We start from the raw sequence: 27,256 nt of genomic DNA on the forward strand, positions 1-27,256 counted from the left end.
ATTGATTTTATCAAACATAATTTTTTTATTTTTTTATTTTTACTGGAATAATTCTATTTATTCCATTATGGTAACCACAGGCTTAGACCTAATTAAACTATCCTTCTTCTACTTTTTTTTAATGACAAATGAATGAAATGACAAAATTCATTTGTAATTTTTTTTACAAATCATGAAAAAATGCCAAGCCTAATCAGGATTTGAACGCAGAACATTCTGAATAAAACCCAAATATGCTACAACTGTACCATGCAGCTCAATGGTATAACACAGCTGTTTCCTCCTGTTTTTTTTTCTTTTAAGATTTATATTTTTATTTAATATATAATATTTTATTAGGTAATTATTTAGTTGAGGTGCCTCACCCAGAAATCACAAAAAAAAACATTTCAAATCGTTGTAAAATCTTTTGAAATGTATTTTATGATGGAAATGAAGTGTCGGAAAAGTAGATATTTGAATATTGATACACTCGATAATGCAGATTCTCAACTCCGGATAATGTAGAATTCTTTCTTATTCACTACATTACTTTTATTATTTATAACTTATTCATTACATTACATTATAGTCTGCTATTCTCACACGGCGTCTAAGTTTTCTGAGTTTTCTTTATAGAATTAACAGTGTTTAGTAAGTAAATAGAGTGAACTACAATGGATGAAAATAAAAAAATCTGATGGACCTGAAATGTATATGTAAAAATTGTGAATTTACATTTATTACACATATTGAATTCTCTCAGTCGTTTGATAATGTGAGACAAGTTTTTTACAATTATGGCATTTTGCCGAAACACAGACAATGTCCATCATGTAATAACGAAATGAAGCTGAATGAAGATCGACACATTTTCCGTTGTAGAAAACGCCTTCGTGTACTTAAAAAACATAAGAAATAAGAAAGTAAACTGTGTAACGTAGCCATTTCGCAATACGCCGATACATGGTTAGCCACCGCTAGGTTAGAATTACCTGTTATTTTACGTTTCTCCGTAATATGGTGTGTAATAAAGCCACCTCGGCAAGATATGTTGTGTAGTGAGCTAAATTTATCGTCTAGTACTCTGGTAAATTGGAGCAATTATTTTCGGGAAATTTGTTTTGAATATTTGTGTATTAATTCGAAAAAGGTTGGAGGAGTAGGCAAAGTTGTAGAAATCGATGAAGCCAAAATCGGTAAAGGAAAATATAATCGCGGCAGAATTATAAATGGAAATTGGATATTTGGTGGAATACAACGAGACACAAAAGAAGTTTTTACGGTTCCAGTACCAACACGTGATAAGGAAACTTTGCTCTGCATTATAAAGGACCATGTGCACCCAGGTACTACAATTATTAGTGACTGTTGGAAATCTTATGATTGTTTACAAACAGGAGGCTTCCAACATTTAACTGTGATCACAGTTAAATTGTATTTAGCTGTCAATTGTAGTTTTACAGTCAATTGTATTTTATACAATTTTATAGATCCGGAGATTGGGGCACATACGCAGACAGTCGAACGTCATAGAGGGAAGTAAGAAGCAATGTGCCGCGTTATGAAAATTCCAAAAACCATTTCCACAGACATATGGTCGAATTTTTATTTAAAAGGAAGTATTGTGATTGTTGGGTAAAGTTAACAAAAAACACACAGCTCGTATTTGCCAAAAGAAATTGGACTTTAATTATGTAAAACAACTGAACTTATATTAAAGCATAACCTTAAATTAAATGAAATTAGGAAATAAACATAACTTAATTTCACATAAGAAATATCAACTGAAATCAGCATATCAGTAATAATAATATTAAAAAGAGAAAATACATGAATATGCATTTTTTAAATACACAATTTAGCAAAGCCTGAAAACAAGAGAACATAAAATACCTTATTTTCAATTAGATACTTAAAGCATAACATCAGTAGAAAAGTGTAACTGGAAAACAGTTGCACTACTGACATATACTAATATGAAAATTAGCAATGAACAGATGTCATTAACTTAGAAAAAATAAATTACAATAAATTTTATTATTGGCACTGGCCTTTCCTGATTTATGAACAACAAACTTATCATTAAATAATTAAAAACATGTAATTCTAGTTCAGTATAGAAAAAAGGCCACAATAATATTCTAGTACAAAAAGAGTTAATTACAATAATCAAATTGAAATAAATAAACATATAAATAGAGTTCCTTTACTAGTAAGCTTTCTTGAAAATATAAAATTATAAAGAAGTCCTAAAACATAACTGCACATCAGGAGTAATTAACTTTAGGTTAATTTACGAGAAGTATTATGAATACAGTTCATGAGTAGAAAAGGATTAATCTCGGCGATTAACAAGTTACAAGATTAAATTATAGAGTTAATTACCATAACAACAAATTGTAATAACAGAGCACGTAAAATAGGTAAGCTACCTATCATGATTGCACTTAAGTGAATAAATGGTTTTTTAAACTAAACTTGAAATCGAAAGGCATAAGGGATGATGAACTGAATGTTCCACAAATTTTAATGATAAAATAACTGTTGAACGTAATAAATAATGAAAATTGAACTTGCCTGTAGCACACAAATATTAGCAAGAGACGAATTGAAGGTAAATGAAGGGAAATGAATACATACAGTAATCCTGGGCGTAGTCCGCACTGGTGTATCAGGAATACAGGGGTGAGACGTGGTTTAGAGGTAGAATAATACGTATCATCTCAGATATGTAGCAACGAGTTTGGAGAGATTCTGCATCGATGAAAATGTAATCAGCAGCTAGAGAAGATTCGGCGAAAAAGGTGGCGTGGTGAGAAGTAGGGGGAAGCAAACCTATGCAGTGGACAGGAGAGTGTGTGTGTAAAATACAAGAGATGAGTGCATGTAATAGTATGGAAACGAATGAAAAACGGGTGTGTGAAAAGGGCAGCCATAAATAATTCGAGAAATGAAAACACGGTCACTATAGATGACAGAAGCAGACAGTCTGGCCGGCGCCAGGTCTCAAACAAATATGACAAGCCCAAATACGAAACAGTAATAAATTTACCAAGCCTGAAGCAAAGAACATGACCCAACCCTAACTTTGAATTCATTGGAAATAACTCATACTTTACGCAATGGCGTAAACAGTGATTATAAAACACGATTTCACCATTTATGGCGAATTATAAGTGAGATACACATTGATTCGGCAAATCGCGTGTGTGATGATCCTGCAGAAGTATTATCGCAATCTGATTCAGATTAACTATTTAATTATTTGTTTATATCTTTAAATACAGGGCGTTTCATAATGTTCTTAGGAGTTGCAAAAATTCAAAAAATTCAGTACAAAAAAAGTATTTTAGTTACCTAAATGAAAGTTGTACGAGGTGATGCAGGGACTCAAACAGTTTTTGTTAAAATCTATAAATGTTCAATATGTGCTCCTCTGGTGACACGGCACACATCAACACGAAAGTCTCTAGCTCTTCCCAAACTCGTTCTAACATGTCATTTTCGAATGACATGTTGATTGCATTGATTATGCGATCCTTTAGCTCAACGATATCGTGCGGCATTGGTGGGATAAACACCTTATCTTTCACATAACCCCAGAGAAAGAAATCGCATGGCGTGAGGTCTGGTGATCTTGGTGGCCACATCATAATGTGTTGGTCTTCTTCAGACGCACGTCCTATCCAGCGCCGAGGTAATGTTGTGTTAAGGTATTGTCGAACCTAGTTATGAAAACAGGCAGGACAACCATCCTGCTGGAAAATGAAGTCGTTGAGTAGCTGAGGCATAAGCCATAATTGTAACATATCCAGGTATATCGTGCCGGTTACTGTCGTTTCCATAAAAAAGAACGGCCCATACACTGCCTCACGAGAGATCGCACAAAAAACGTTTACTTTCGGAGAATCCCGAATGTGTTCCACATAAGCGTGTGGGTTTTCAGTTCCCCAAACTCGCACGTTTTGACGGTTTACTTTGCCGCTAATATAGAAAGTAGCTTCATCGCTGAAAATTATCTTGTTTAGAAAACCTTCATCTAACAACATCTTTTCCTGTAACTGTAATAAAAAATCGAGCCTACGTGTTTTATCTCCATCAGAAAGACGCTGGATTAATTGAAGACGGTACGGTTTGCGTCTTCCATTCATCTGGTAGTGTTTCTGTTATCTAGATTTCTTCAACCTTTTTTTGAATTCTCTCAGCCATAATCTGTCCTCCATGTTTTATCATTTTGGACATTATTCCATTTTCTCCTGGTGCTTTGTTGTTCTTTAATTGCTTTATCAGGGTAACTATTTCTTTCAGTGATAGTGGTTTGAAAAAAAATATATATATATATATATTTTAAAGAAGTGATGGGAATTAAAAAAAAATGTTTCATCTTCAGTAATTTCATTTACATAAAAGCATTTACTATTAAAACATGCTGTAGTAGATTTTATTTTAAGTTTTATTATTTCAAGTACAATATCAAGTTTTTGTATTTTACCTAACTGCTATCTAACGGCGCGATTCGTAAAGTCACCTTTAAAAAAAGAAAAAGTGACATATTCCAGTCCCGCGGTTCATCAAATGCAAAAAAAATATTGTCTAACAAAATTCGAGTAATTTTTTGAAAGTATTCTTTATTAAAAATCTAATTGAACTGAAATATAATGTTTTCATGCTTATTTTTTTTCTCATTTTCATTTCACTTTTAGGTTAGGTCAAGTTTAAAACTGTAAATTTAGTTCGTTGACTTCGCCGTGCATCCAGTTCTGCGAAGTTCTAAAGAACTTTGAGATAAAAAATATATGTTTCTTGCAAGTTACATTTACTGGTATAAAAGCTACTGTAATTCTAAAGTCACCTTTGTAGAATTATATTGTTACGATGTTTGTTTACTCTGTCCTGAGTAACTTAAAGTGATTTTAATTTTAATTTAAACAAATTTAGTAATAATGTAATAAAATATTTGAAAAAATATTTTAAATTAAATACATAAGAATTGTGAATCTGCTAAAGAATTATCAAATAGTAACAGTAGAAAAATATTTTCTTTTAAATTACTTCCAGTTCAAGTATTTTGTCATTTAACATGCCACTAGTTTTAAATTAATTACAGATGCTTGGTTTACAGGTTCAGATGACTATACAGTGCTTGTTATTAGCTCACAGTAAAGTTGTAAAGCTATGGAAAGAGACAGATTTCAAAATTACATATTGTTATAATGAAGCAAGAGATAATGCAAAGTTTATCCAAGCTATGGAAAAATGCTGTCACAGTCTTTATCTTCATGATCCAGTCAGTTTTTCGTTATTACAATTTAGTACTATAAAAATTAATAAATTAATTTTAAATATTTGCATGTTATAGGATGTAACACTGTAATGTTATAAAATGATTTAAAGAGATTTCAGTGTCTCTTATTTTAGAAAAAGAATAAAGTTGTTAAAATCGTGTTTCAATGATTTACTCACAAGGAAGACTTTTAAAATCAGAATAGTCAGGGTTCCTCTAACTTTTCATTAAGAATAGGTAAATAAATGTGGAACATTTTTTCCTGAAACTGAGGATCACAGAGGAATATTCTATTTTTTTTTAATCCTTTACGCATCAGAGAAAACTAAGCAAGAGAAAGAAAACAGAAAAGAAGAAAAGAAAAGAAGAGAAAGTTTAAAGGCGGATAGAAGAACAGGGCGATACGGAAATCCCTGGAAGAAGGAATCATAACCAGAGTAACTAACCAATCACCGCCCTATAATGAGAATTACCCGCCACCACAATTCGGGCCGACTGAAATCGGCGCCTGAAGGTCATTTGTTGCCAGCGATTAAAATTGGTAGTCAACCTCTGGAGCACACGAGTGGTGACCCCAGAGAGTACGTCCACGTACAGTCCAATGGCCTTGCGGTCAGTAGCGGATGGAAGTCACCAGAAACCTCTCCAAGTGACAGTAACCTATGTCACAAGGACCGAAGTAACATCACACAGCGTCTCTATCGCCTGAATAAGAGACGCGTCATTTTGGTACTAATTAACGTTCTCGTGGTGGCCTCGGTAGATCGGTCTGGAGCCGGACACAACCTGGATATCAACAACAACAGCCTGCCAATACTTGGCTGCAACGACGTCAGATTTCCGGACCCCTTCGAAAGTATCGAAGTGATGTTCATGACGGACATTGTACCCCTTGTTACGAAGAGCTGCCGCCAAGACTTTGGCAACAGCATCATGACGCAGGACACGTCTGCCGTGTGTCCAGAAGCAGCTTTGAATAATATAAGCAATGGCTCATCAGCATGATAACCAGCTCTGCACCTGACAGAGCAAAGATGCTTACGACCGCGAGATGTTCTAATTGCAGACGGGAGGCAATTGATCGCCGTGTGGACATACTGCGCATAATCCCTGCCTGGAATAGCCATACTCCGGGAGGCAATCCAGACAGTCGAGAATGAGACCTTTCCAACCTCACACAACTCGTATCTGTCGGTGGATTGACACGAGAGACCGCGCCAATACGCGGACCGTCTCTTTCTTGAACGAAGAAAGGTGTCCCCACTCGAGAGAGGGATCGCTGGGCAAAGGCGATCCTACCTTGTATTCAGGAAAAAAGAAAAATCGAATGGGATACGGAGAAATGCAAATTCTTCAAAGAGGAGAGGCTATTATAGAGCATAGCGGGGATAGCCAGACCAAGACAAGGAATGCCAAAGCCAGCATTCCGGATGCTAGCACGGAAGAAGGGGACAGGGACATCATGTGGCAGTCTCAGCCACCTTCATTCGTAAGAACTGGCAACCCGGTCGAGTTCATTGAGAACGGTTGCATTACACCTCCTCAGAACCAGAGAGTGAAACATGCGTGGTAGTAAAACCATTGCACAGCCATCTAGTTTATTTTTTATAACAACGAAAACAATTTTTTATAAAAATTTAATGAAAATATGACAGCTCTTGGCAAGAAACCAGCTTGCAGTCAGTTAACTCTAATATTGTTGTTTTGGATAAAAGAATATAATTTTTTTAATTTTATTTCATTTATTTATATTTTTGCAGGTGAGAATGAAGGATTCAATTCTTAGTTTACTTCAAACAGTGAGATTGATCCATAGTGTTTCACAATTTTATAATACTTCTGAACGAACATCTTCACTCATGGTCAAAGTAAGTTAAACAGTTTTGTTATTAATTTTTTTTTTAATTTTCTTTGGAAAGTGCAGGTGAAATAAAGTTTTTTCAAGGAGATAAGTTGTCTGTTTTCAGTGGCACATTATAGAGGCCTACAGTAGGAAATAAGAATGTATTTCCCTACCGCTCTTTTTATCTGATGATAATTTATCTAGCCACATGAGAAAAAATTCTAGCAGGACAAAAATTCAAACACTGAATCTTCAAGGTGAAAAATAGAGATACTACTCTGTTGTAGAGGGTGTAAAGAAACTTTGGTAACATATAAAAATTAAAAATAAAAGCTTTATATACTGAATGAAATATAAATAAATATACATTAGCCAAATATATACATTTGGCTGAATTTCTTTTATTTAATCATTCTTTGTCTTTATTGTTATGACCTAAGACATGTTTCTGCTAGTATTTTAACTAGGAAGATAAGGGTAAATGAAATGATATGTGAAAAAGTTCTAGATTGTTGCTGTGAATTAATACTGAGATCAGCTGATCTGAAAAACTAGTATACTAACTTCAGTGCCAACTGACCAGCCATTTCTCCTACTTCAGAAAAATAAGCAATGCTGTACAGGCATGACTTATTTTTAAATAGTCAGGTACGGTTGAATGTATTTTATTCTTCCATTAGACTGAGAATATTTACCAAGTTTAAGCACTTTTATATACAATAAATGTGTGATTTTTTTATTTAACAAAACTTTTCAGATTTTCACTTTGTACTTTCTATTTTTGATCAATATGACAAAAGTGATAGCCCTTTTTGAAAATATTAAAATTAGTTACAATTCATTTTCTAATTATGTGGAAATTGTTCCTACAGAAGATCTTTTTAGATATAATTGTGTGACATCTTCATCAGTTGAATTTTTGGTAATATAATTGTTAACAGCACCTGAATGTAACAGTATCATCAACAACTATGCACGCCATTGAAGACATAACCATTAGTAACTGATCACCAGTAACCACTGAAGGAGGAGCTACATACTTACCTCCAAAAATCACTTTTAGATAAATAACTACATTAGTCATTTGTAATTTTTTTTTAATAAGTGTTTGCTTTCTTTCTTTGATTCTTTACCATTTAGTAAGTATATTGTTTGATCAGTGTAATATTAAATTGTATTTTTGTGTATTCATGGACATTGTGAAATGGACATTGTATCTTTTATTAAAATTTTTGTTTAGTTAAAAATTAATTTTAATCCATTTTTTGAAATATGGATAATACTTATATATAAATCTGAAGTTTCCATTTCTATCTATGTTTAAGAATGGAATAATTACATATCAGTTTATGTATTTAATTATTATAATATATTTTTACAGATAACAAATCAAATGATTGAACAATGTAAGCAATATATAACATGCAGAAGTAAAGAAAATATTTGGACCCAAGATCGAGATGATGTAAGAGATAAACTTCTTCATTGTATAAGACTTAATAGAGTTTATCATAACACGTATACACTGGTTAAAAGGCAACCATTTCTTCCTAATCAGACACCTTTCAGTTTTTCTGAAAATTATGTTTTTGGAAAATTTGATGCATTTTGTGATCGTCTTGGAAAAATAATATCTGTATTTGATCTTCTAGATGATTATAACACTTTATTTGAAAAAAGAATGGAAGGTAATCATATAATAACAAGTCATTTTCGTTCGTTTAATTTTTTTTAATATTAATTTTATTATGTTTTTTCATAAAGTAAAAGTGTACATTTATAACATAAGTTAATCTGATAAAAATTAAACAAAAAATGAACCTCTGAACCAGCTTTTCACATAGTAAAATAGTTTATCAATATTATATGTTGTTTTTCACCAGTTTAGGGTTTGAGAGTGAAATGCATATTTTACTATCTTGAGTTTGTTCTCAGAATCCATGCAAATACTCCCAAAAATATAATTTTTTTAGCTTAACAGAAAGTAATGAAACTGTTATTAGAAAGTACAGCACTTCTACACAACCTAGTAGAATGAAATTTCACCAACTTTCTATTTCCAGTGTCTTTCTACACAAAAATCTACTGGCATGAAATATTTTAAACCTGTTTCTTTTTTTTTACAAAAATAGTTTTTCTTTCAATATAAGACTGAAGATGGAAATTTGTGACTTGTCAAACGCTTGTGAAAATTCTATTCTTTAACTTTTTGGTAAATACAAATACTGATAAAACACTTTGAAGTAAATCATGAAAATACTTGCATCAATTTTATATAAACAAAATCCTTTTCTAATTTTGTTTATTGCATTTAAAAACTACATTTTAGAGAATGGTCCATTTTTTAATTTACTGCAATATGCTTTATGTTGATAATAATTAGTCCTATGAAAATTATAATTGTACCTTCCAGTAGCTGATTTGTCTTTTCATACATTTGAGTATATTTTTACAAAATATTTTGGAATTTTACATAAATTACATGCTTGTATTAGTTACCAAATATATGATAATGCAATTTAATTATATCTATAATATATATGATGTTTACATTTACATATATAGCCTCCATGTTCATAATTTTTCCTGTGAACTTTTAATAAAATATGCTACTTGTAGATTATTAAATACTGATTCTAATTTTTAATTCCTGGTACTAAACTGTGTAATACTGAATTTTTAAAAAACTCTTAGAGTACAACTAATATTGCCCACCTTCTATATCAACCATATTCCAAGTGTATGTAACATAATTAATTATAAACATATTGTATAATATGTTTTCTCTTTTCCAGAGAGAACACAAAAGACAGAATTATTGTTAATTCAGTTTTGTTTGTATTTATCTTGAAAAAAATATAATTAGAAAATAATGTTGACTTTAAATAAATAATGAATATTTACATTATCTTTTTTTTAATTTCAGGTCTTCTACTGGGGGAAGGTAAGTAATAAGTTAAATAAATAATACGCAAAGAAAAAGATTCAAGTAAGTTTTTAATAAAGAAATAAATTACAATGGGATGAAATTACAGATTGTTTGAAATAACAAAATATACTATAGACAAAATAGATCACCTTCTTCATCTGGTGTTCTACTTGGTGGCATGTCCCTCATGCCGCTGCTCTCATCATCCAAACCTGTTCCAAACCTTCTCTCATTCGTTCCCTCGTAGTTTTCAATCTTCAGTGATTTATTAACATCATTCTTCTTCTTCTTCTTCATCCTCACTTCCTTTCTCATTCTACTCCCTCTTCCAATGCATTTGTCAAGATTCCATTTCTTCTATCTATCTGTTCTAACTCTTTCTCTTTCTTCTGTGTACTTCCCGTATAAGTGTTCTTTTTCTTTGGTCCCATTTATTCCTTCCTCATTCCTTACTTTATTCATCCATCTTACTCTCTCCATAAGCCTCAATTCAGTCTCTCTCTCTTCCTCATTTTCGATGCTTCACTTCCATATAAAACACTTCATACATAGCATTTGACTAGCCTCTTCTTTAATTCTAAGCTCAGACTTTTATTAAATAATAATTTCCTAATCTCTCTGAAGGCTTCCTTTTACATTGCTGTCCTTCCCTATATTTCCATTGTGCTCTTCCAGACCTCAGTCACATAATCCCAAAATATTTGTAATTTTCTGGTTTTTCTATTCTTCCCTCACTTGTACTTACTAGTAAGTCCTCTTTCTTGTTTACCGCCATTACTTTATTTTTTCCTACATTTTTTCTCCATTCTCTTTCATACCTTTCTCCTGAGATATTAATCTTTGAAGCATTTGTGCCAGCTAAAATTAGCATATCATCAGCATGCATCAGCAAACCTTATGCATCCACCTATTTTTTGCCCTTTTCCTTCACTTTTTTTACACTTTTTCCTTCTTCTATTTCTTCTAATACATTCCTTATCATAAATAGATTTACAGATATAAATGTAAAACATTTTTTTTATATATTGAGATGATACCTGGCTGCATATAGTTATGTAAGGTACATACAGTTTAATATAGAAACATCACACATTTAAATTTCATAATTCAATAAACAAGAGAGTGTAGTCATAAGAATAGAAAGCTGAATCTTTATCTATCAAATACGTTGTAAGCCAAAAATTAATTTTTTGGAAATATCTAGATAAAGAATATTTTTTATATGAAAATTTATTATAGTAATTACAGAAATCAGAAAAGCTTTTGTTTGTTGCAATATCTGTAGATTTTTACTTTGTGTAAAATGTATTGTATGGCTGAGAATATAATAAAGAGGTATCGCAGGTCTGGGTTCAAGATTTTTATGATGGAGAGGTGCTGACAGTGATCTGAAATGCAATAAATTAAAAGATTTTATTTCATAAGTGTGTAGAATAAGATTCAATTTCATTCTAACTTTTAAAATGTATCCTTATTGTACATGTAAGGTATAAAAGTAATTTTTTCTAATTTCATTTGCTTTGATTTTGATTTTTACGGTAATTTACAAAATAATCTGAAAAACATATGTAAGTGAGAATGAGGTATGAAAGTTTAATCATTATGGAAAATATTAGGTCTGACCAGGAATTTAACAGAATCTTCTAATGAAAGGCTTTCTTTCTTTTCCTGTTTAGCCTCCGGTAACTACCATTTTTAGATAATTCTTCATTGGATGAATGAGGCTGATATGAATGAGTGTAAATGAAGTGTAGTCTTGTACATTCTCAGTTCGACCATTCCTGAGATGTGTGGTTAATTGAAACCCAACCACCAAAGAACACGATCTATCCACGATCTAGTATTCAAATCCATGTAAAAATATCTGACTTTACTAGGACTTGAACGCTGTAACTCTCGACTTCCAAATCAGCTGATTTGGGAAGACGCGTTAACCACGAGACCAATCCGGTGGGTTCTCTAATGAAAGGCTGAAATACTAAAACTCCACTACAGTGGTAGACAAACAGAAAATAGTCTCACTTGTAGATTCAAATAATTATTCTTCATGTTCTGCAGTCATAGAATTTCAAAACTATTATTTGTTATGAGAAAATTCGTGATTTATTTTGAGGGCTAAAATTTTTAACCAGTGTATTATTTTTTAAATATTTCAGAAAATTCTATTAATTTATATATATATGCAGTTGGAATCCAAATTAAATATGAAATAAATATGCTAAATAGTTTCAAAAAATTTGAATTTTCTAATGATAAAATGAATGACTTTCAAGGAAAAATTGAATTTATAATTGAAAATTCAAATATTTAATTAAGAGCTGTGTTATACTCCCCCTGAAATACCAGTTATAACTGGCTAACTTTTCAGTGTAATTAACATTTTTTTTTTTTTAAACTAGGGCAAATGTTTGGCAACAAACTGTTCTTATTTCAGCTAATTATCTTCCTAAAAAAATTTTCTTTGTCATAATTAGCTTTCCACCTATAATCAGTATGATATCTACTACTTAGATTATAAAACAAATGAATTCTTATTCACTGATCAGCATTACAGAATGTAGTTTAAACTGAAGACACTTAATTTAAAATATGACTAACTTTCTCAAATGCAATGTCATTGTAAATGGTTTACGCTTGATTGTTTTAAGTCATCTGTCACACACTGAAGAAGGAATCAGACAGTAGTTCTGAATAGATCTTCTGGAAGCAAATGTCTACATATTAAGAAAATGAGTAATAATTTTAATTAGTTTTTAAAAATCACTTTATGTTTACATTTTCAAAGTGATTTTTTAATTTGAATTTCTATGTTCTTTACAGCTTTAGAAGATGCTATGAAAGTTTTTGATTCTGCTAAAGCGGGTATTGCAAGTCAATCTTATGATTATTTAGATCAACGAAATCAGGATTTTGATGGAGATTTTGATATATTTATCAAACGTACTAATGATCTTAAACAACGGATTGGTAATCTTATTGAAGAAAATTTTCAGAGTGTCTGGGAAAGCCCACAAGGAATTCGATTTTTAACTCGTTTTGAAAAGGTACTTGCAAATAGATTAATAGGAGTCTTAAAAATAAATAAAACATTAATTTATGAATGTTAATTAAATTAAATTATTTCTTTTTACAGATACTTGTAGTTTTTTGTTTTATGAATACAAAACTAAGAAGTTTTTGTTTTGGTAACAAATATCTCATTATACAAAACCCTGAGACTTATGAAAGGAGGGAATACATTAAATGAAATTAATTGAAATATATGAAAAATGCCAAGCCTGGTATTATACTCCAGAAGGTTGTGGATTCTGGATGAAAGACATAGATGAATGTCTATGGCATTACCATCACAGAAGTTTTAGAAAGTAATAAAATTTTGGTTGTAAAGATTTTCTTCATAGGCCATAATAATTATTTTTACAGATTTTACTTATTTAACAGTTTTTTTTTTGGTTTTTTTTGTAGCGAGTTTTATTATTGTTTTTATTTGTTTAGTAACTAATTATTTCAAACTTGTAATTCATTTATTTATTTTTTACATTAACATAATATTTATAATGAACAAACCGTATTATTTTTATACAATTACTTTACAGGTGAGTGAGAAAATTCCTTTAACCCATATGGATGAAAAATACACCAGAGTACTTAAATATTGTGAACAAGAAGTTGAAAGAATTCTAAAACTTTTTCGAAAACAAAAGGATGATCCACCACTTTCCAGGAATTTTCCTCCAATTGCTGGTAAAAAATGGTTTAAAATATAATTTTACACCTTTGTATTTCTGACAACATATAAGTTTTTTACATTTTTTTTATATACATTCTACATTCAGCAACATGTAAAATGTTTTCAGCTCTATTACCTTAAATCATGAGTTTTATAGTTTTAAAATTTTGTAAGATTTTACAAAACCATTAAGCTTAAATATTTGTCAGTTAATTTTAAATATTATTTATTTGAAAATAATTTTAATATTACCACAACATTGTCCTGTGTGACAGGAAGGACAATGTTGTTTTTCAAAATTATTGCATATCAATACTGTGTCCTAGCTTGACACTAATTTACCAGCAACCAGTACTCATGAGTAGACAGTGTTCTACCTCCTTTGTTTACTCCAAAGTCAATTCACCTCACTTTTTAGCAACATAACACTGTTGCCTCTCAGACGCAATCAAGTCTATTGGTTTCACAACTGCGATTACCAAGATTGCCTCCCCTGAAATTGTACGGTAACCACTGTTAACATTAGCAATATAAGGTGTAACAAAATATCCCAATAGCTTTTAAATTTTAGCTTATCTGTCCAAATAGACACTGCATGTAGCATAATTGCCTTGCAAATATCCTTATATGAGATACTCATATTCTTAAAATTAAGACCCCAATCAAGATTGACCACATATTGAAATCCGAAGAAGGCATTACAGGCCTTCCCCGTGACATATTGAAGGTGCTTCTTAAGCTGCAATTTCTCATCAAGAAACACCCCGAGGTACTTTTGAACCTGAACAAATCTAATACGTTGGCCTGACATCAATACGCGGGCTTGCAACCTCACAGCCCAATGGCCTTTGAGGAGAATCATCGTGCGTGATCTTCTCCTGGCTAAACGTCATCTTACGTTGATGATCCCATAGCCCGAGTATCCTGCATGCTTGAGTGGCTCAGAATTCAATCCCACACTGTGAACTTCCTTCGACCAGCAGGAGCCCATTGTCAGCATAAGCCATGCGGCAACCCTGGGCAACCTCAACCTCAACTGCAGAAGCGAATCAAACTCCATCACACCCACAATAAGGGACCTGACACACTGCCCTGCAGACAACCCTTGGACAGTGTCTTCCCCACTTCATGGTTGCCCTCATGGAGCACAACATCCTAATGATTGAAGTAACTTTGCATAACCTGCAACTCAATCACAGTACAATCTCTCTTCTGTAATTAGTGTATAGCAGGCCACCACAGGTAATTAAATGTCCCAGAAATATCCACAAAAATTCGTAGGACATATTCCTCCCAACTGGAGATTACCACACTCATCACATGAAGTATGGCATCTTCAGTACCCTTTTTAAGATAAAACCTGATTATCCATTAGTATGATGATGGTATGCGGTTTCACCTACTTCAGTATCATCAGGTAGTAAATCGTTAAGTAGTCAGTGCAAAATTGGGGTATTCCATTTTAATTTAACAAATGATCATCATCAGTATTTTTAATTTTGATAATTTGGTATATGATAATTATCCACCTTGTAGTGGCCAAAAAATATTTTTTTTATATTTAAAAAAAATTTTTCTTGAATAATAGACTATTTTCTAACTAACCAACAGATAAAAATAGCCATTTTAATCTCTTTTTCCATGATCTGTAGCATTATTGTTTTACATCCTACAGATGTAAAAGAAAGCTTTTTGGAATGAGTAAATATGGAACTTCATCTTAGTATATTCAAAATTTATTTTGTTACGTAACCAAATTTTGTAATTTTTTACTGAAGTTACGTTTACATATTGTTGTTTTTTAAAATGTAGACCCAAAATAAATAATGAAGGACTAAGGGTAACAGGCCTGTTTTTTACCTTTTAACTCTTAGGTACTAGTAGTACTTATAAAAAAAAAATTGGACTGTTACCAAGTGTCCTTCATTAAAAAAAGTGGCCACCAAATCTTAAGATTTTGAAAATGTCTCATTTTTGGGGCTGAAAATCCACATATGGGACAGGTGGCAAAAATCTGAAATGTTTACAGCAATATGTATGTTTTATGTAAGTTAAAACCACATAAAATTTATTTTGTTACTCAAACAGGTTGACGAGTAATGAAGCCATCAAAACCTCTAAAAACACCGTTCCTTCTAACTGTGAACAATGTATCCAAAAAATCTGTGCAGGAAACGACCCTACTGAACCAGAACGTTACATCGGTAGCCAATAAACAACCTGTCCTCAGATACAAAGCCTTTAAATAATTTAGGACTCACTTTGAAGACACCGTGGTAACGCACCGCTTCGCACCTACTCATTTTGAATAACAATCAGCAATCAGCCTTAAAGGCCGCCTCAGCCATCTTAGTATTCAGTTGAGAGTCATTAACTCCTCCTCAGATAGACGTCGATCAATATCATACACAATGACCTTAGGACACCTCTTCCTTTTGGGGGTAACTTTCATGTCTGTTTTATCGACCACGAGGGAGTCAGAAATTGCCTCTGTCGTCAGCAACGACAACTAGCCCTTCTTCATCTCAAGTATATTTTGAATTCTCAGGCTCGATCTCTTCTGTCGAAGGACTACCTCAAATTCGTCTATTTCCTTGCTAGATTTCGCCATTACCCCTTTAAATTAACGAAAACAACCTCAGGCTGCTTTCGAGACAGACTGCCTGTCGTTTCTCCTTCAATACTTGAGAATAAGGCTTACGTTGAGACACCACAACTGGAACAGATACCTTTACCTAGGTGCATCATCTCACGCACCTCTGGAGGCCTCTTAATCAACTTATCATACCCTTCCACAATGCAGAAATAATTGATTTGAATTCTCTCATTCTGGGGATAACTTTTTTGTGTGCCTTACCTGAACTGCTCCTGGTATTCTCTAAGAATTGCATAAGCGTTTCATATTGCTCAATAAATTCTCTCACAAACAGAGCAGAAATCCCACACCTATTGCTTGAACAAAATCCTGCTCAAATCCTTAACCTGGGAAGAGATACCCGATACCCCAGCCCCTTGGTTCATCATCTTCTGATAAGGAGGAATCATCAGGCCGCACTTCAGCTGTTACTTCACCAGGAGTGTATTTTTCCCGCTCGGACTTACTCTTCTTACCCCTCTTATCAGACATACTCATATTAATTGAATAAAAACAAACTAAAACTATTAAATTAATTTAAAGTTGTTCACTGTCAATAAATCAGATAGCAATCTAAACAAAGGAAAGACTAATCAAATCAATGCAAGATTTCCACTGTCAAACACAACGACCAATCACAAAGAACCAATATGGTCGTTGCCAATGTAAGCAAAATCACAACCGATTAATTAACAAATTTATTTGAATTATATTAAATTCAAACAAACAGCTAAAACAACGTATTTTATCACAAAAAACACCAAAAAAAGCTACCCTGGAGTGTGACTTAATAAATTAAATAAACCACTCAACTATCTTATACCTTAGTTAGCCTAAAGACTATCCAAGCAACACAAATTCGAAATAACCAATTACACAAAAAATAATATCCCAAATTAATGTTCAAACAAACAATTACACCCTTACCAACAAACAAAGAACAAAATTCACAAATAGTAATATTGAAACCGCACAATATATTCATTTGGAGCAGACTAAAAACACGACCTATCAAAATGGCGTTGTGTGCAGAAACTATCTTTTCCAGTCGCTTGGAGAGGATATAAAAAGATACAAAATTCTTGTAACTTGGTTAAACCAGATGTTTCTTTCGCCGCCAAGTTAAGCCCCTGCAAATGCAGGTAACTAACCATCAGTGCGGATCCTGCAATCAGCTGGAAAAACTTGTTCAGATGTTATCTGATCAGGTTGTTTCATTTGTTGCAACTATTTCTGAGCTAACGAAGATGAATAAGAAGCCAATAGTTGCAGTTATTGAAACTGACACTAGTGATGTAAAAGGCTCTAAAAGTTCCTGCCTCCAAAGTTTTACAGGTACAGGCAGTAGTAAATGCAGCTGACGATAGCCATCTAATAAACTCCTTGTTAAGGGAAGCCACACAATCACACTCTCTGGGATGTTGTCTGTGACTTCCCATTTTTCAAAATCTCCCCCTCTATCACCTCGTATACTGGAAGATATGGTTAAGGAACCACCCGAACCCTGGGAATCGAAGTTTTTAAAATCAAAAATACGAAAAAGAAAAACTGGTTCACCTATAATTTTTATATATTTACCTGTATTTACAACTACGTTTACTTATGAGCATACTCAGTGGAACATTAGAGGTCTTCGCATTGTATTGCAAATTATAATTGCATTGTATCTGCAACTGCATTGTATTAGCCTGTTATTTATTAATGCCTCTTATCAATACTCTAAGATGTTGATGCACACAAATGAACTGCTGATAATGTACTTCCAAGAAACGCACCTTCTACAACAGGATGCACTAACACTCAGAGGCTCTTTCTGTGAGAGATACGACTGCCTCGTAGACAGTAGAGAAAGTGGTGGAATTGTTATTTTCATGCAGAATGAGGTGTCGGCTACAAGGACAGATACTCTCATTCCTGATGTTGCTGTAAAAATCTCCCTTTCAAATTGTATATCTGCAATTTGTTTCTCTCACTGAACTCTAAGTTCAATGAACTCTATGTATCATATCTCGTCACACAGGGGATGTCAGGAGAAAACACTCCACTATGCTTTCAATGCAACTGCCGCTTAATTGTGCGCCACATCGTTGTGGACTGAGTATGTTATACGGCCTTACATAGTAAATTTAAATTGCCCAAAAACATTCATCGAATCCTGGGCAAGGATAAGAAACTGGTAGACCGGATGTTGTCATTTCTCCAACAGATCAGTTTATTACAGAAAATTTAATATTGTTTTTATATTAGTTTTTTAATGTTTCGGTTATCCAAGAAGGAGTCCTTTACGCTCCTCTTTGACTTTATTAAATTCCATCTATGTTTTGTTGAACTTATTTTATTATTAATTTTATGTCTATGACTGTGTATTAGTTTTAAGTGATATTTTATCTGTGATATTAGTTGTAAGTTTTTGTTTTTTTTATTTTTCTATTTTAGTATTTTAGATCTTATTTATATTTAGTTAAATATTATTTTCGTATGTTTGATTTTATTTTAAACAAATTAGTTTGATATTAGTTTTAGATGATAGTTTAGCTATCATCAGATATTAGTTGTAAGTTTTTACTATTATTTTATGTGCTATTGGCTTTAAGTGTTAGATTACATATATTAAAAGCTAGGTTAAAATCTGTTTTAATCTAGCTTTAGGTTTTTAGTTTTGGATTTTTATTTTTTCTTATAATATGTTTATTTCGAGAGACGATAACATGAAAATGATTTTCGCCCTGCAAAAGAAATATAATATCAGCCTACTGGTCCATTAGCTGATGTGTACTTACTTGTGTGTGTGTGTGTGTGTGTGTGTGTATATATATATATATATATATATATATATATATATATATGTGTGTGTGTGTGTGTGTGTGTGTACTCATAGTAGTGGAGATTTGCTGGTTAAATCACAAACTTTAATGAACTGTGAACTGTAAGTCTCCATCACTGTGTGAGCTGTGCTTGAACTGAATGATTTGAATAATCAAATGAATAATATTACAAAAATAACTGAATTAAATTTATGTTAAATGAATTTAAAAAAATTCTGTTTAACAATAATGGTTTTTCTGTTGGTCCTACGTGTGAGGCTAGTAGATTGATGAGGTATGCGAACATCTCATGGGAGGCGAACATCACCATTATCTGGTACCAAATGGATTGCCTTTGGGGCGCTGTTTTGGGAGGTGCAATGGGGTGCTCTTATATTATCAAAGCAAACAATCCTCTGATTTTCATAATTAAAACAGCGTATTTATTAGTAGGTTGAGGGCTAACTTTTGCATTCATCAGTTACACTCTTGATCTAACATATTATGGTTATTCGGAAATGTATATAAATGTACAGTGTGGGGTCCAGGGGGTGGAGTCCTCTGGGTAGATGGGAATGGCAACCGAAGCAAGCTCTTCAGGTGTCGAGAGTGCCATTCCCCCTGGCAAATTGGGAATGGCAAACACTGTGGCTATGGGGTAGGCTCCTTGGCTCTGAGAGGCCCCAAAGAGCCCCTGAGTTGCTCCAGGATTCGCCTGGGTTGACCTGAGCCCCGAGGGTCCAGATTCTGCCTAGACAGGCCAGCTAGTACATATACATCATGTATTAAGCTACATATCATGCTGTTAGTAAAATATGAAAATAGTGTAAATTTATTATTTTTTCTTAAACTACAGGTCGTTTAAAATGGTCAAGATCATTACATTGTCATCTTGAAGATCTTGTACAAAGTGCATCAACACATCCTGTTTTGAAGATGATGCCAACTACAATTGAAGTTGTAAGAAAATATAATTATGTAGCCAGTACATTAATTAATTATGAAGAAGAACTGACAAATTTGTGGATGAGTCATAATGTACGTATTATGTTTTAGAGTTATTACATTTTATTTATAAGGAATATCTTTAAATTTATTTCTAAAGCTTTCTACTTCCTGAATGCTTATTTATTTTTTATATATATTTTTTTTATATAAGAAATATATTTTGAAATGTATGAAAAAAATAGCAAGCTTGATTGGGATTCAGAACTGTCAGGATCAAGGATAAAGATGCTATCACTTTGCCTTTCTGAGCACTATCTTTAGGGTGATTGATGATGATTATTATAGCTTCAATGTAGATGGATTAAAGTCTAAATTTTGTTTGGAAACAATGTAATTACCTTCTTCCTCTCAAAAACATTCCTCTGTTCTGGTATGAGGTTTCTGAAGCCTTTACTTCAGTATTCCATAATTATATTTTTGTCATTTAATAAATATTTCTATATTATATAGTTCTATTTAAATAATCATAATATAAATCACATATTAGATATCATATTCTTTTATGATTCCTGTGTTATATTATTTTTTTTACTCTTAGGTGTGGGTTGTTGATGACTGCCTAAATAAAAAACTTCTTGCTATATCAGAAGATACTGGTAAGTTGGTTGTGAATTTGGATCACAGATTAGTTTTACTTATTAGAGAAGCAGAATGTCTGACAAAGATGAACATACCAGTACCTGTTGTTACTATGACACTTCTTGCTAAATCTGACTATTTTACTCATGTTAATGATTCATTACAGGTATGCCATTTGCATGATTTTTGGTTATTTTTAATAATTATGTATTTATAATTTGTGTTTATTAAATATAAAAAAATTGTTTATTGAATATATCCAAGTAACATGCTTTCATAAAAATAAATTTCCATCCGAGCTTTCTTTAAATGCATGAGATTGAATTTAAGATTCAAGAATCGATTTTGAATAATAACCTTTTGTATAAAGTTATATGACTGTTTATTTTATGCACAAACTGGTTTTTAACAGCATAGACATGATGATCAAATCCAAAAAATTTTATTTTCAATAATATTGTATAACATGTGGTGGCAAATGTTTTCTTCATGCATTGAGACACAAGTCACAAGGATCACAAATTGAAAGTGAAATTATTTTGAGCTTTTTTGGACACTTTTGGTTCAGTCGATTGCAATCAAAAGGGAAGGTGCGTACAGCTAGATATTACAACAGTACTAAATCCAAAATTTCAACATCCTACGTCTAATCGTTTTTCAGTTTGCAAGATACATACAGACGTCACGCTGAAACAAGTAAGAATGGATTCAGGGGTGATCAAAATGGATATTTCCGTTGAAATCTGAAAACCGAAATTTTTTGCAATCACAATTCTTCCTTTACTTCATACAAGGAAGTAAAAATGAACAAAAAATCATTAACAACTTTTTCTTTCTTTTCTTACCAGGTATTATTTCAGATACATCCTTATCCCACAGGAGAATATACTGTCGCCTTGTGATGATTCTGGTCACCACATACTACCATAACCTCTGGTAAAGCCGGAGCCATGGCTTTAACCAGGGGCTGGAAGATGGCTTTACCGCATGTACACCATCTCCCAAACCCTTAAACCCGATTACATCACTCAATCATCACTTTGGCCTCTGTCAGGATGCCACCAATGCAAATGCCTTGACAGACATTTCCATCGGTGAAGTTAGTCTGACTTGTGAACTTTAATATTACTTCTACATTTTATGATGTATTCGAATGCCTGTTATACTTAACAAAGGGGAGGCCATTAAAGTCACCACTTCATATAGCCTACATATGCACCTGGCTACATCTTGGAATATATAAGCAATATTAAATATCCCAACACAGATCCTTAGAAAAATCTCTGTAACAAAGAAAGAAAAACTTGTTTAATGATTTTTTTTTTACATTTTTCGTAATTATTTTAGGTAGATGTATACAAATTAGTAGTAGGATTTTTTGTTTTTTAATAATTATTTTGTTTATTTTATAATTAGCTGTGTAATTTGTGATGCTGTCCTGATCAAGGTTTTGTCATAGTTTCTCTCTCCATCTAGGGAAGCGTTGGGTCAGTTGGTTTTTTTTAGCTATGAAATAACATTATTGCCAATAACTGACATGATCTGTATAATATATTACTATTTATTGATCAGGATAAAAGGATTATTTATTTACAACAACTTAACAAAGCACTAACTGGTAAACACAGCAACTCAACAAATTTACTCCAGTGAGTTCAGTGAATATTATATCAGACTTGCTGGTTACACATTCACTCAGTTAACAAGGAACTCATGCAGTCAATACACACAAAATAGAATTAATTTTTGTAATTTTAAAGAGATTCAAAAATTTTATACCACCTCATTATGTTCTAATTGAAATTACTACACATTCTATATATCTTCATATTTTAAGAATAGATTATTAAATGTATTCTACAAAATTAATCTCTAACAGTTGAAAAATAAACGTGTTTACTTTTTAAAATATTGTATAATTATAAATACAGAGTGTTCAACTTAAAGAGGCCCCATCACTTAGTTAGTCTATAAATAATAGTTTATTGGCAAACATGTACATAATAATTTATAGAAGGTGTAAATTGATGTATCCATTTATATGCTCTTGTCAACACATTTGACCAGGTTTCTAGCTACTCTTTTTTAATTGTACCCCATCAATTTCCTTGATGACATTTGTAATGTTTGTCTTCTATAACTGCAGGATGTGTGGATTGCTACCACCAACAATTTCTTTTAATTAACTCCATAGAAAGAAGTCAACTAGTCCGATCAGGAGATCTTGGAGCCTACAATCCTTTAGAAATGATTCTTCCAAAAAAAAAATACTGCAGCATCTCCATAATAGCACCATACTTGCCATAGTGGCAAGTGGTGCTGTACTATTGCAACCAGCATCCTGTCACAGTAAGGCTATGAACTGTTGGATAACTTCTTGGTAGACAGCAGCATCCACAGTTTTTTCAAAATGTAAGGGTCCTTATTCTTCACCTTGAAACTGCACCATATGCCTATTTTTGTGGGTATAAGGGATATTCAAAGAAAATGTGCGGGTTTTCAGTATCCCCGGTCTAGTAGTTCTGACTATTAGCATATACCATATGCTAAACACCAAGGAGATACCATACTTCACCTGTGATAAACACTTGAACTAAAATGCTAATGTTGCCTCTAATGAAGTTCTTGGACCACTGACTATAGTGAACCCTTTAGCATAATCACATTAGTTAGTTCATGTGAAACCTTTATTTGATACAATAACCTTTCAGTATTCTTTTCAGTGCAGTGGAGGTTGAACCTAGTGAGATGTTTTTTACCAATTTATTCTCTGCAAAGATTTATGAGGAGATTTATGAGTTATCTTGTAACTGTTGCTTTAATGTCCTGTACAACCTGCACCATTAAAATTTACCTGTGTCGGGCATGTTTCTGATCTAATACTAACCTGTTTCACAGAATGTTTTAAGTAAATTCTGAATAATACTTTTCACAGGTGCTTCCTTTTCAAATATCTCCCTGAACTTTCGCTGAGATGCAACATGAGATTTCATCTCTAAATAAGTTTCCATCATGAATATATGTTTTCAACAGTTAACCGTGTTTTAACAAATAACAACATATGATTACATAACCTTGTTCAAAAACTAATGCTTGACGCAGACCGGCAATACTCAAATGTGCAGGCAATAAAATAGTCCTTCCCTCTCCAGCTCCAGTTGTACATCTTCCACATTATTTTACCCATATCCCACCAATATATGCATTTTAACAAAAATATGCATTTAGTATATTTAGTATAAAACTACTGATTGATGGGAGCCTCTTTTAAGTTGAACACCCTATTATATGCATTTTATTAATCAGAAATATAACTTTGCAGTTTTTAATAAATAATTTCCTAACTACTGTCAGAAGAGTCAAATTAGAAGTACGCCCATTATTTCTTCCTCAGTTAGTAAGATTAGCAGCAATGTTATCACCAGCATTAAACACTATCTGCTGGACAAATCCTGTTTGGAAGGATTTTGTTAAAAATGTAACAGAGGCAATTCATGATTTTGATGTTTTAGTTACAAGGTAATACATTTTTTTAAATTAATCTTATTTCCAATTTTAATTCTAGTAGATTATTATTTTTAAATATATTTCAATTAACTAATGATTTAACCTAATAGAGTAAGAATTTCAATTAAAATGTGCTACATGTGCTATTTAATTTTAATCATTGTAAGCATCATAGCTGAACGAATATTTGGGTTCACAATATTGCTTTTATTGTTTGAATTGAAACCAGTAACATCTTTTAAGCAAAAATAGCAGTCATCATAATGGTTTGTAAGCTCTCGCCAAATCATAGGTATGCCAAAAGGCAAATGCTCTCTCTCTCTTTCCTTTTAACCACTGGGTTAATTTGTAATCATTGTTTACATTTGTATGCTTTTAATCACAATTAAACTGGTCAACCTAAAATTTTGAACTGAAAAGGAAGTAGGTGTTCTATATAGTATTTTACATGCTGAATCTGAATATGTATTCCAAAACAACTCATCATGTAACGTTAAGTTACATCCCCTTAAATTTATGTTCCATCATTTGTATAACAAACAATACAAATAAGTTAGTACATCTGTATGTTTGTTTATTCACATCTGATTTATATTGTGATGCATGCTGTAGAGGTCTACAGCATGAATATAATGTCTGCTGAAAACTTCTTACAAACATTATTCTGACTGTCCCTTGGGACACCAAGACAAATCCTGGGCTCTACATGTAGCATGCATCAAGTGCTACATTAAACTAAACCAGTGGTTAAAAGGAAAAAGAGAGCATTTGCCTTTTGGTATACCTCTGATTTGGCGAGAGCCTACTAACCATTATGATGACTGCTATTTTTGCTTAATAGATGTTACTAGTTTCAATTCAAACAATAAAAGCAGTATCATGTACCCAAATATTCGTTCAGTTATGTGACCAGTACTTCATGGTGTTGATTTACTGATTCCGATCGCTCCAACTTCTTGGAAAGAAATTTCTGATTCCCCAGAAGGCAATGACACCTCAACTTCAATAGATATTAATTGCATTCCAGAAGAATCAAGTACTGAACCTCACCTCATCACACAAGCAGAACTGGGTGACCTAATTCGTACCTTGTATTTGTCAAAACAACATGCAGAACTCCTAGGTTTACGTCTTAAAAAATAAAATTTTATTAAACAAGGATACTAAAATTTCAATGTACAGAAATCTAAACAAAAATTTACTGAAATACTTTAGAAAAGATGGTTTAATTTGTTCCTACTGTAATGTTAGGGGGCTAATGTCTGAACTGAGCATTGAATATGGTATTCATGATTGGCATTTATTTATAAATTCATCAAAAAAAAGCTTAAAGGCAGTGTTGTTGCATAATTTGAATAAGTTTTCTTTTATACCGATAGCACATACTGTAGGAATGTCAAAAAGGAAGTATGTCAAAAATTTTATAAGTTATTAAGTATGATGAACACTCATGGCAAATCATTGCTGACGTGAAAGTGATAGGGCTTTTTCTCGGCCTCCAGAGTAGCTTTACAAAATATATGTGTTTCATATGTTTACTATGCAGTTAAAGACTGGCCAAAAATAAATTAGTTTACCCCAGGAGAAGAAAATGTTGTTAATATTCCCCTTGTTGAAGCAGATCGCATTATTTACCACCTCTACACAAAAATCTAGGCCTGAGAAGAATTTTGTTAAAGCATTAGGTAAAGATGGAGACAGCTTTAAATATTTAGCTGAAGTTTTTTCACAATTAAGTGAAGCCAAATTAAAAGAGGGAATATTCACTGGGCCACAATTAAGAAAATTAATTTGTGAAAATATATTTGACAGCAAACTGAATCCTAAAGAACTAGCAGCATGGAAGTCATTCAAAGATATCATTACCGGTTTTCTTGGAAACAAAAAAGCTGAAAACCATGTTATAAATGAATTCTTAGCGAACTACAAAAATTTAGACTGCAGAATGTCATTGAAAATTCATTTTTTACATTCTCATTTGGACTTTTTCCCTTTAAACTTGGGTGATATCAGTGACGAACAAGGAAAAAGGTACAGCCAAGATTTATTGCAGATGGAACGACATTTTCAAGGCAGATGGAATGAATCTATGATGAGTAACTACTGCTGGATGATAAAAAGAGAAGACTTCAGTGAATGCAAAAGAAAAATAAGAAAAAAATTAAGATAAACGTAATGTAGACAAAATAAAGGTAGGAATTTTAATTGTAATTATTATTATTATTTTTGTATTCTATTATTTAAGAAGTTTCTCAGTATTTTAAAGGGTCATAACTAAAAATTTCAGGATGATAAAGAAAAACTGATTTCATTTTAAGATTCAGCATAAAAAATATATTCTAATTCATCTACTTTTAACTCAGGTCCAATTTTTTTTTTTGACCTGTGTTATTTGCCGCATTAATTTTACTGATAATAGATTATTGATAAGAATTTTTACTCAGAAGGAATACACAAATTTATAAATAATTATTTTTTTAGATTTTACAGACAGGCTAAATAATATGAAATGTAGTTATTCAACATGTAGTTTTACAACTGCAGTCTTGACTACTGACATTCAAAGATCTTGAGGTAAAGTATGTCATCATTTAATTTTAAAAAAGATGCCATATTTAAAAAAATTCAATCCATGAAAGAAAAATATTTATAAATTAAACAAAAACTTTAATAACAAACAAAGCCAGATTTAGTTGAAACTATGTGTTTAAGTAACATAACAAGTACTTACTGCTACAAAAATGTCAAATTTTTGCCACTTGTTCCAGATGCAGTTTTTGGGCCCCCAAAATGAGACATTTCCAAAATCTTTCGATTTGGAGGCCTTTTTTTAATGTAGGATAATTGGTAACAGTGAAATTTTTTTTATAAGTATTACTAGCACCTAAGAGTTAAAAGGTAAAAAACAGGCCGTTACCTTTAGACCTTCATTATTTATTTTGGGCCCAAAATTTA

The 27,256-nt window shown here is 32.3% G+C and overlaps 1 protein-coding gene across 1 annotated transcript in view; it reads left to right on the top strand.

The window, feature by feature from the left end:
* Dhc1 (dynein axonemal heavy chain 1) overlaps positions 1-27,256 on the top strand; it is a 224,683-nt gene that overhangs the window by 8,796 nt on the left and 188,631 nt on the right. Inside the window, exons 7-15 of the mRNA XM_075372596.1 lie at positions 5,105-5,269; positions 7,027-7,134; positions 8,491-8,797; positions 10,036-10,053; positions 12,859-13,082; positions 13,635-13,782; positions 20,064-20,245; positions 20,754-20,960; positions 24,117-24,313. Of these exons, the coding sequence (XP_075228711.1) occupies positions 5,105-5,269; positions 7,027-7,134; positions 8,491-8,797; positions 10,036-10,053; positions 12,859-13,082; positions 13,635-13,782; positions 20,064-20,245; positions 20,754-20,960; positions 24,117-24,313 (1,556 nt within the window). The remainder of the gene's footprint in view (positions 1-5,104; positions 5,270-7,026; positions 7,135-8,490; positions 8,798-10,035; positions 10,054-12,858; positions 13,083-13,634; positions 13,783-20,063; positions 20,246-20,753; positions 20,961-24,116; positions 24,314-27,256) is intronic.

The sequence above is a fragment of the Lycorma delicatula genome, chromosome 8 (assembly GCF_047948215.1).
Source record: "Lycorma delicatula isolate Av1 chromosome 8, ASM4794821v1, whole genome shotgun sequence".
NCBI lineage: Eukaryota > Metazoa > Arthropoda > Insecta > Hemiptera > Fulgoridae > Lycorma > Lycorma delicatula.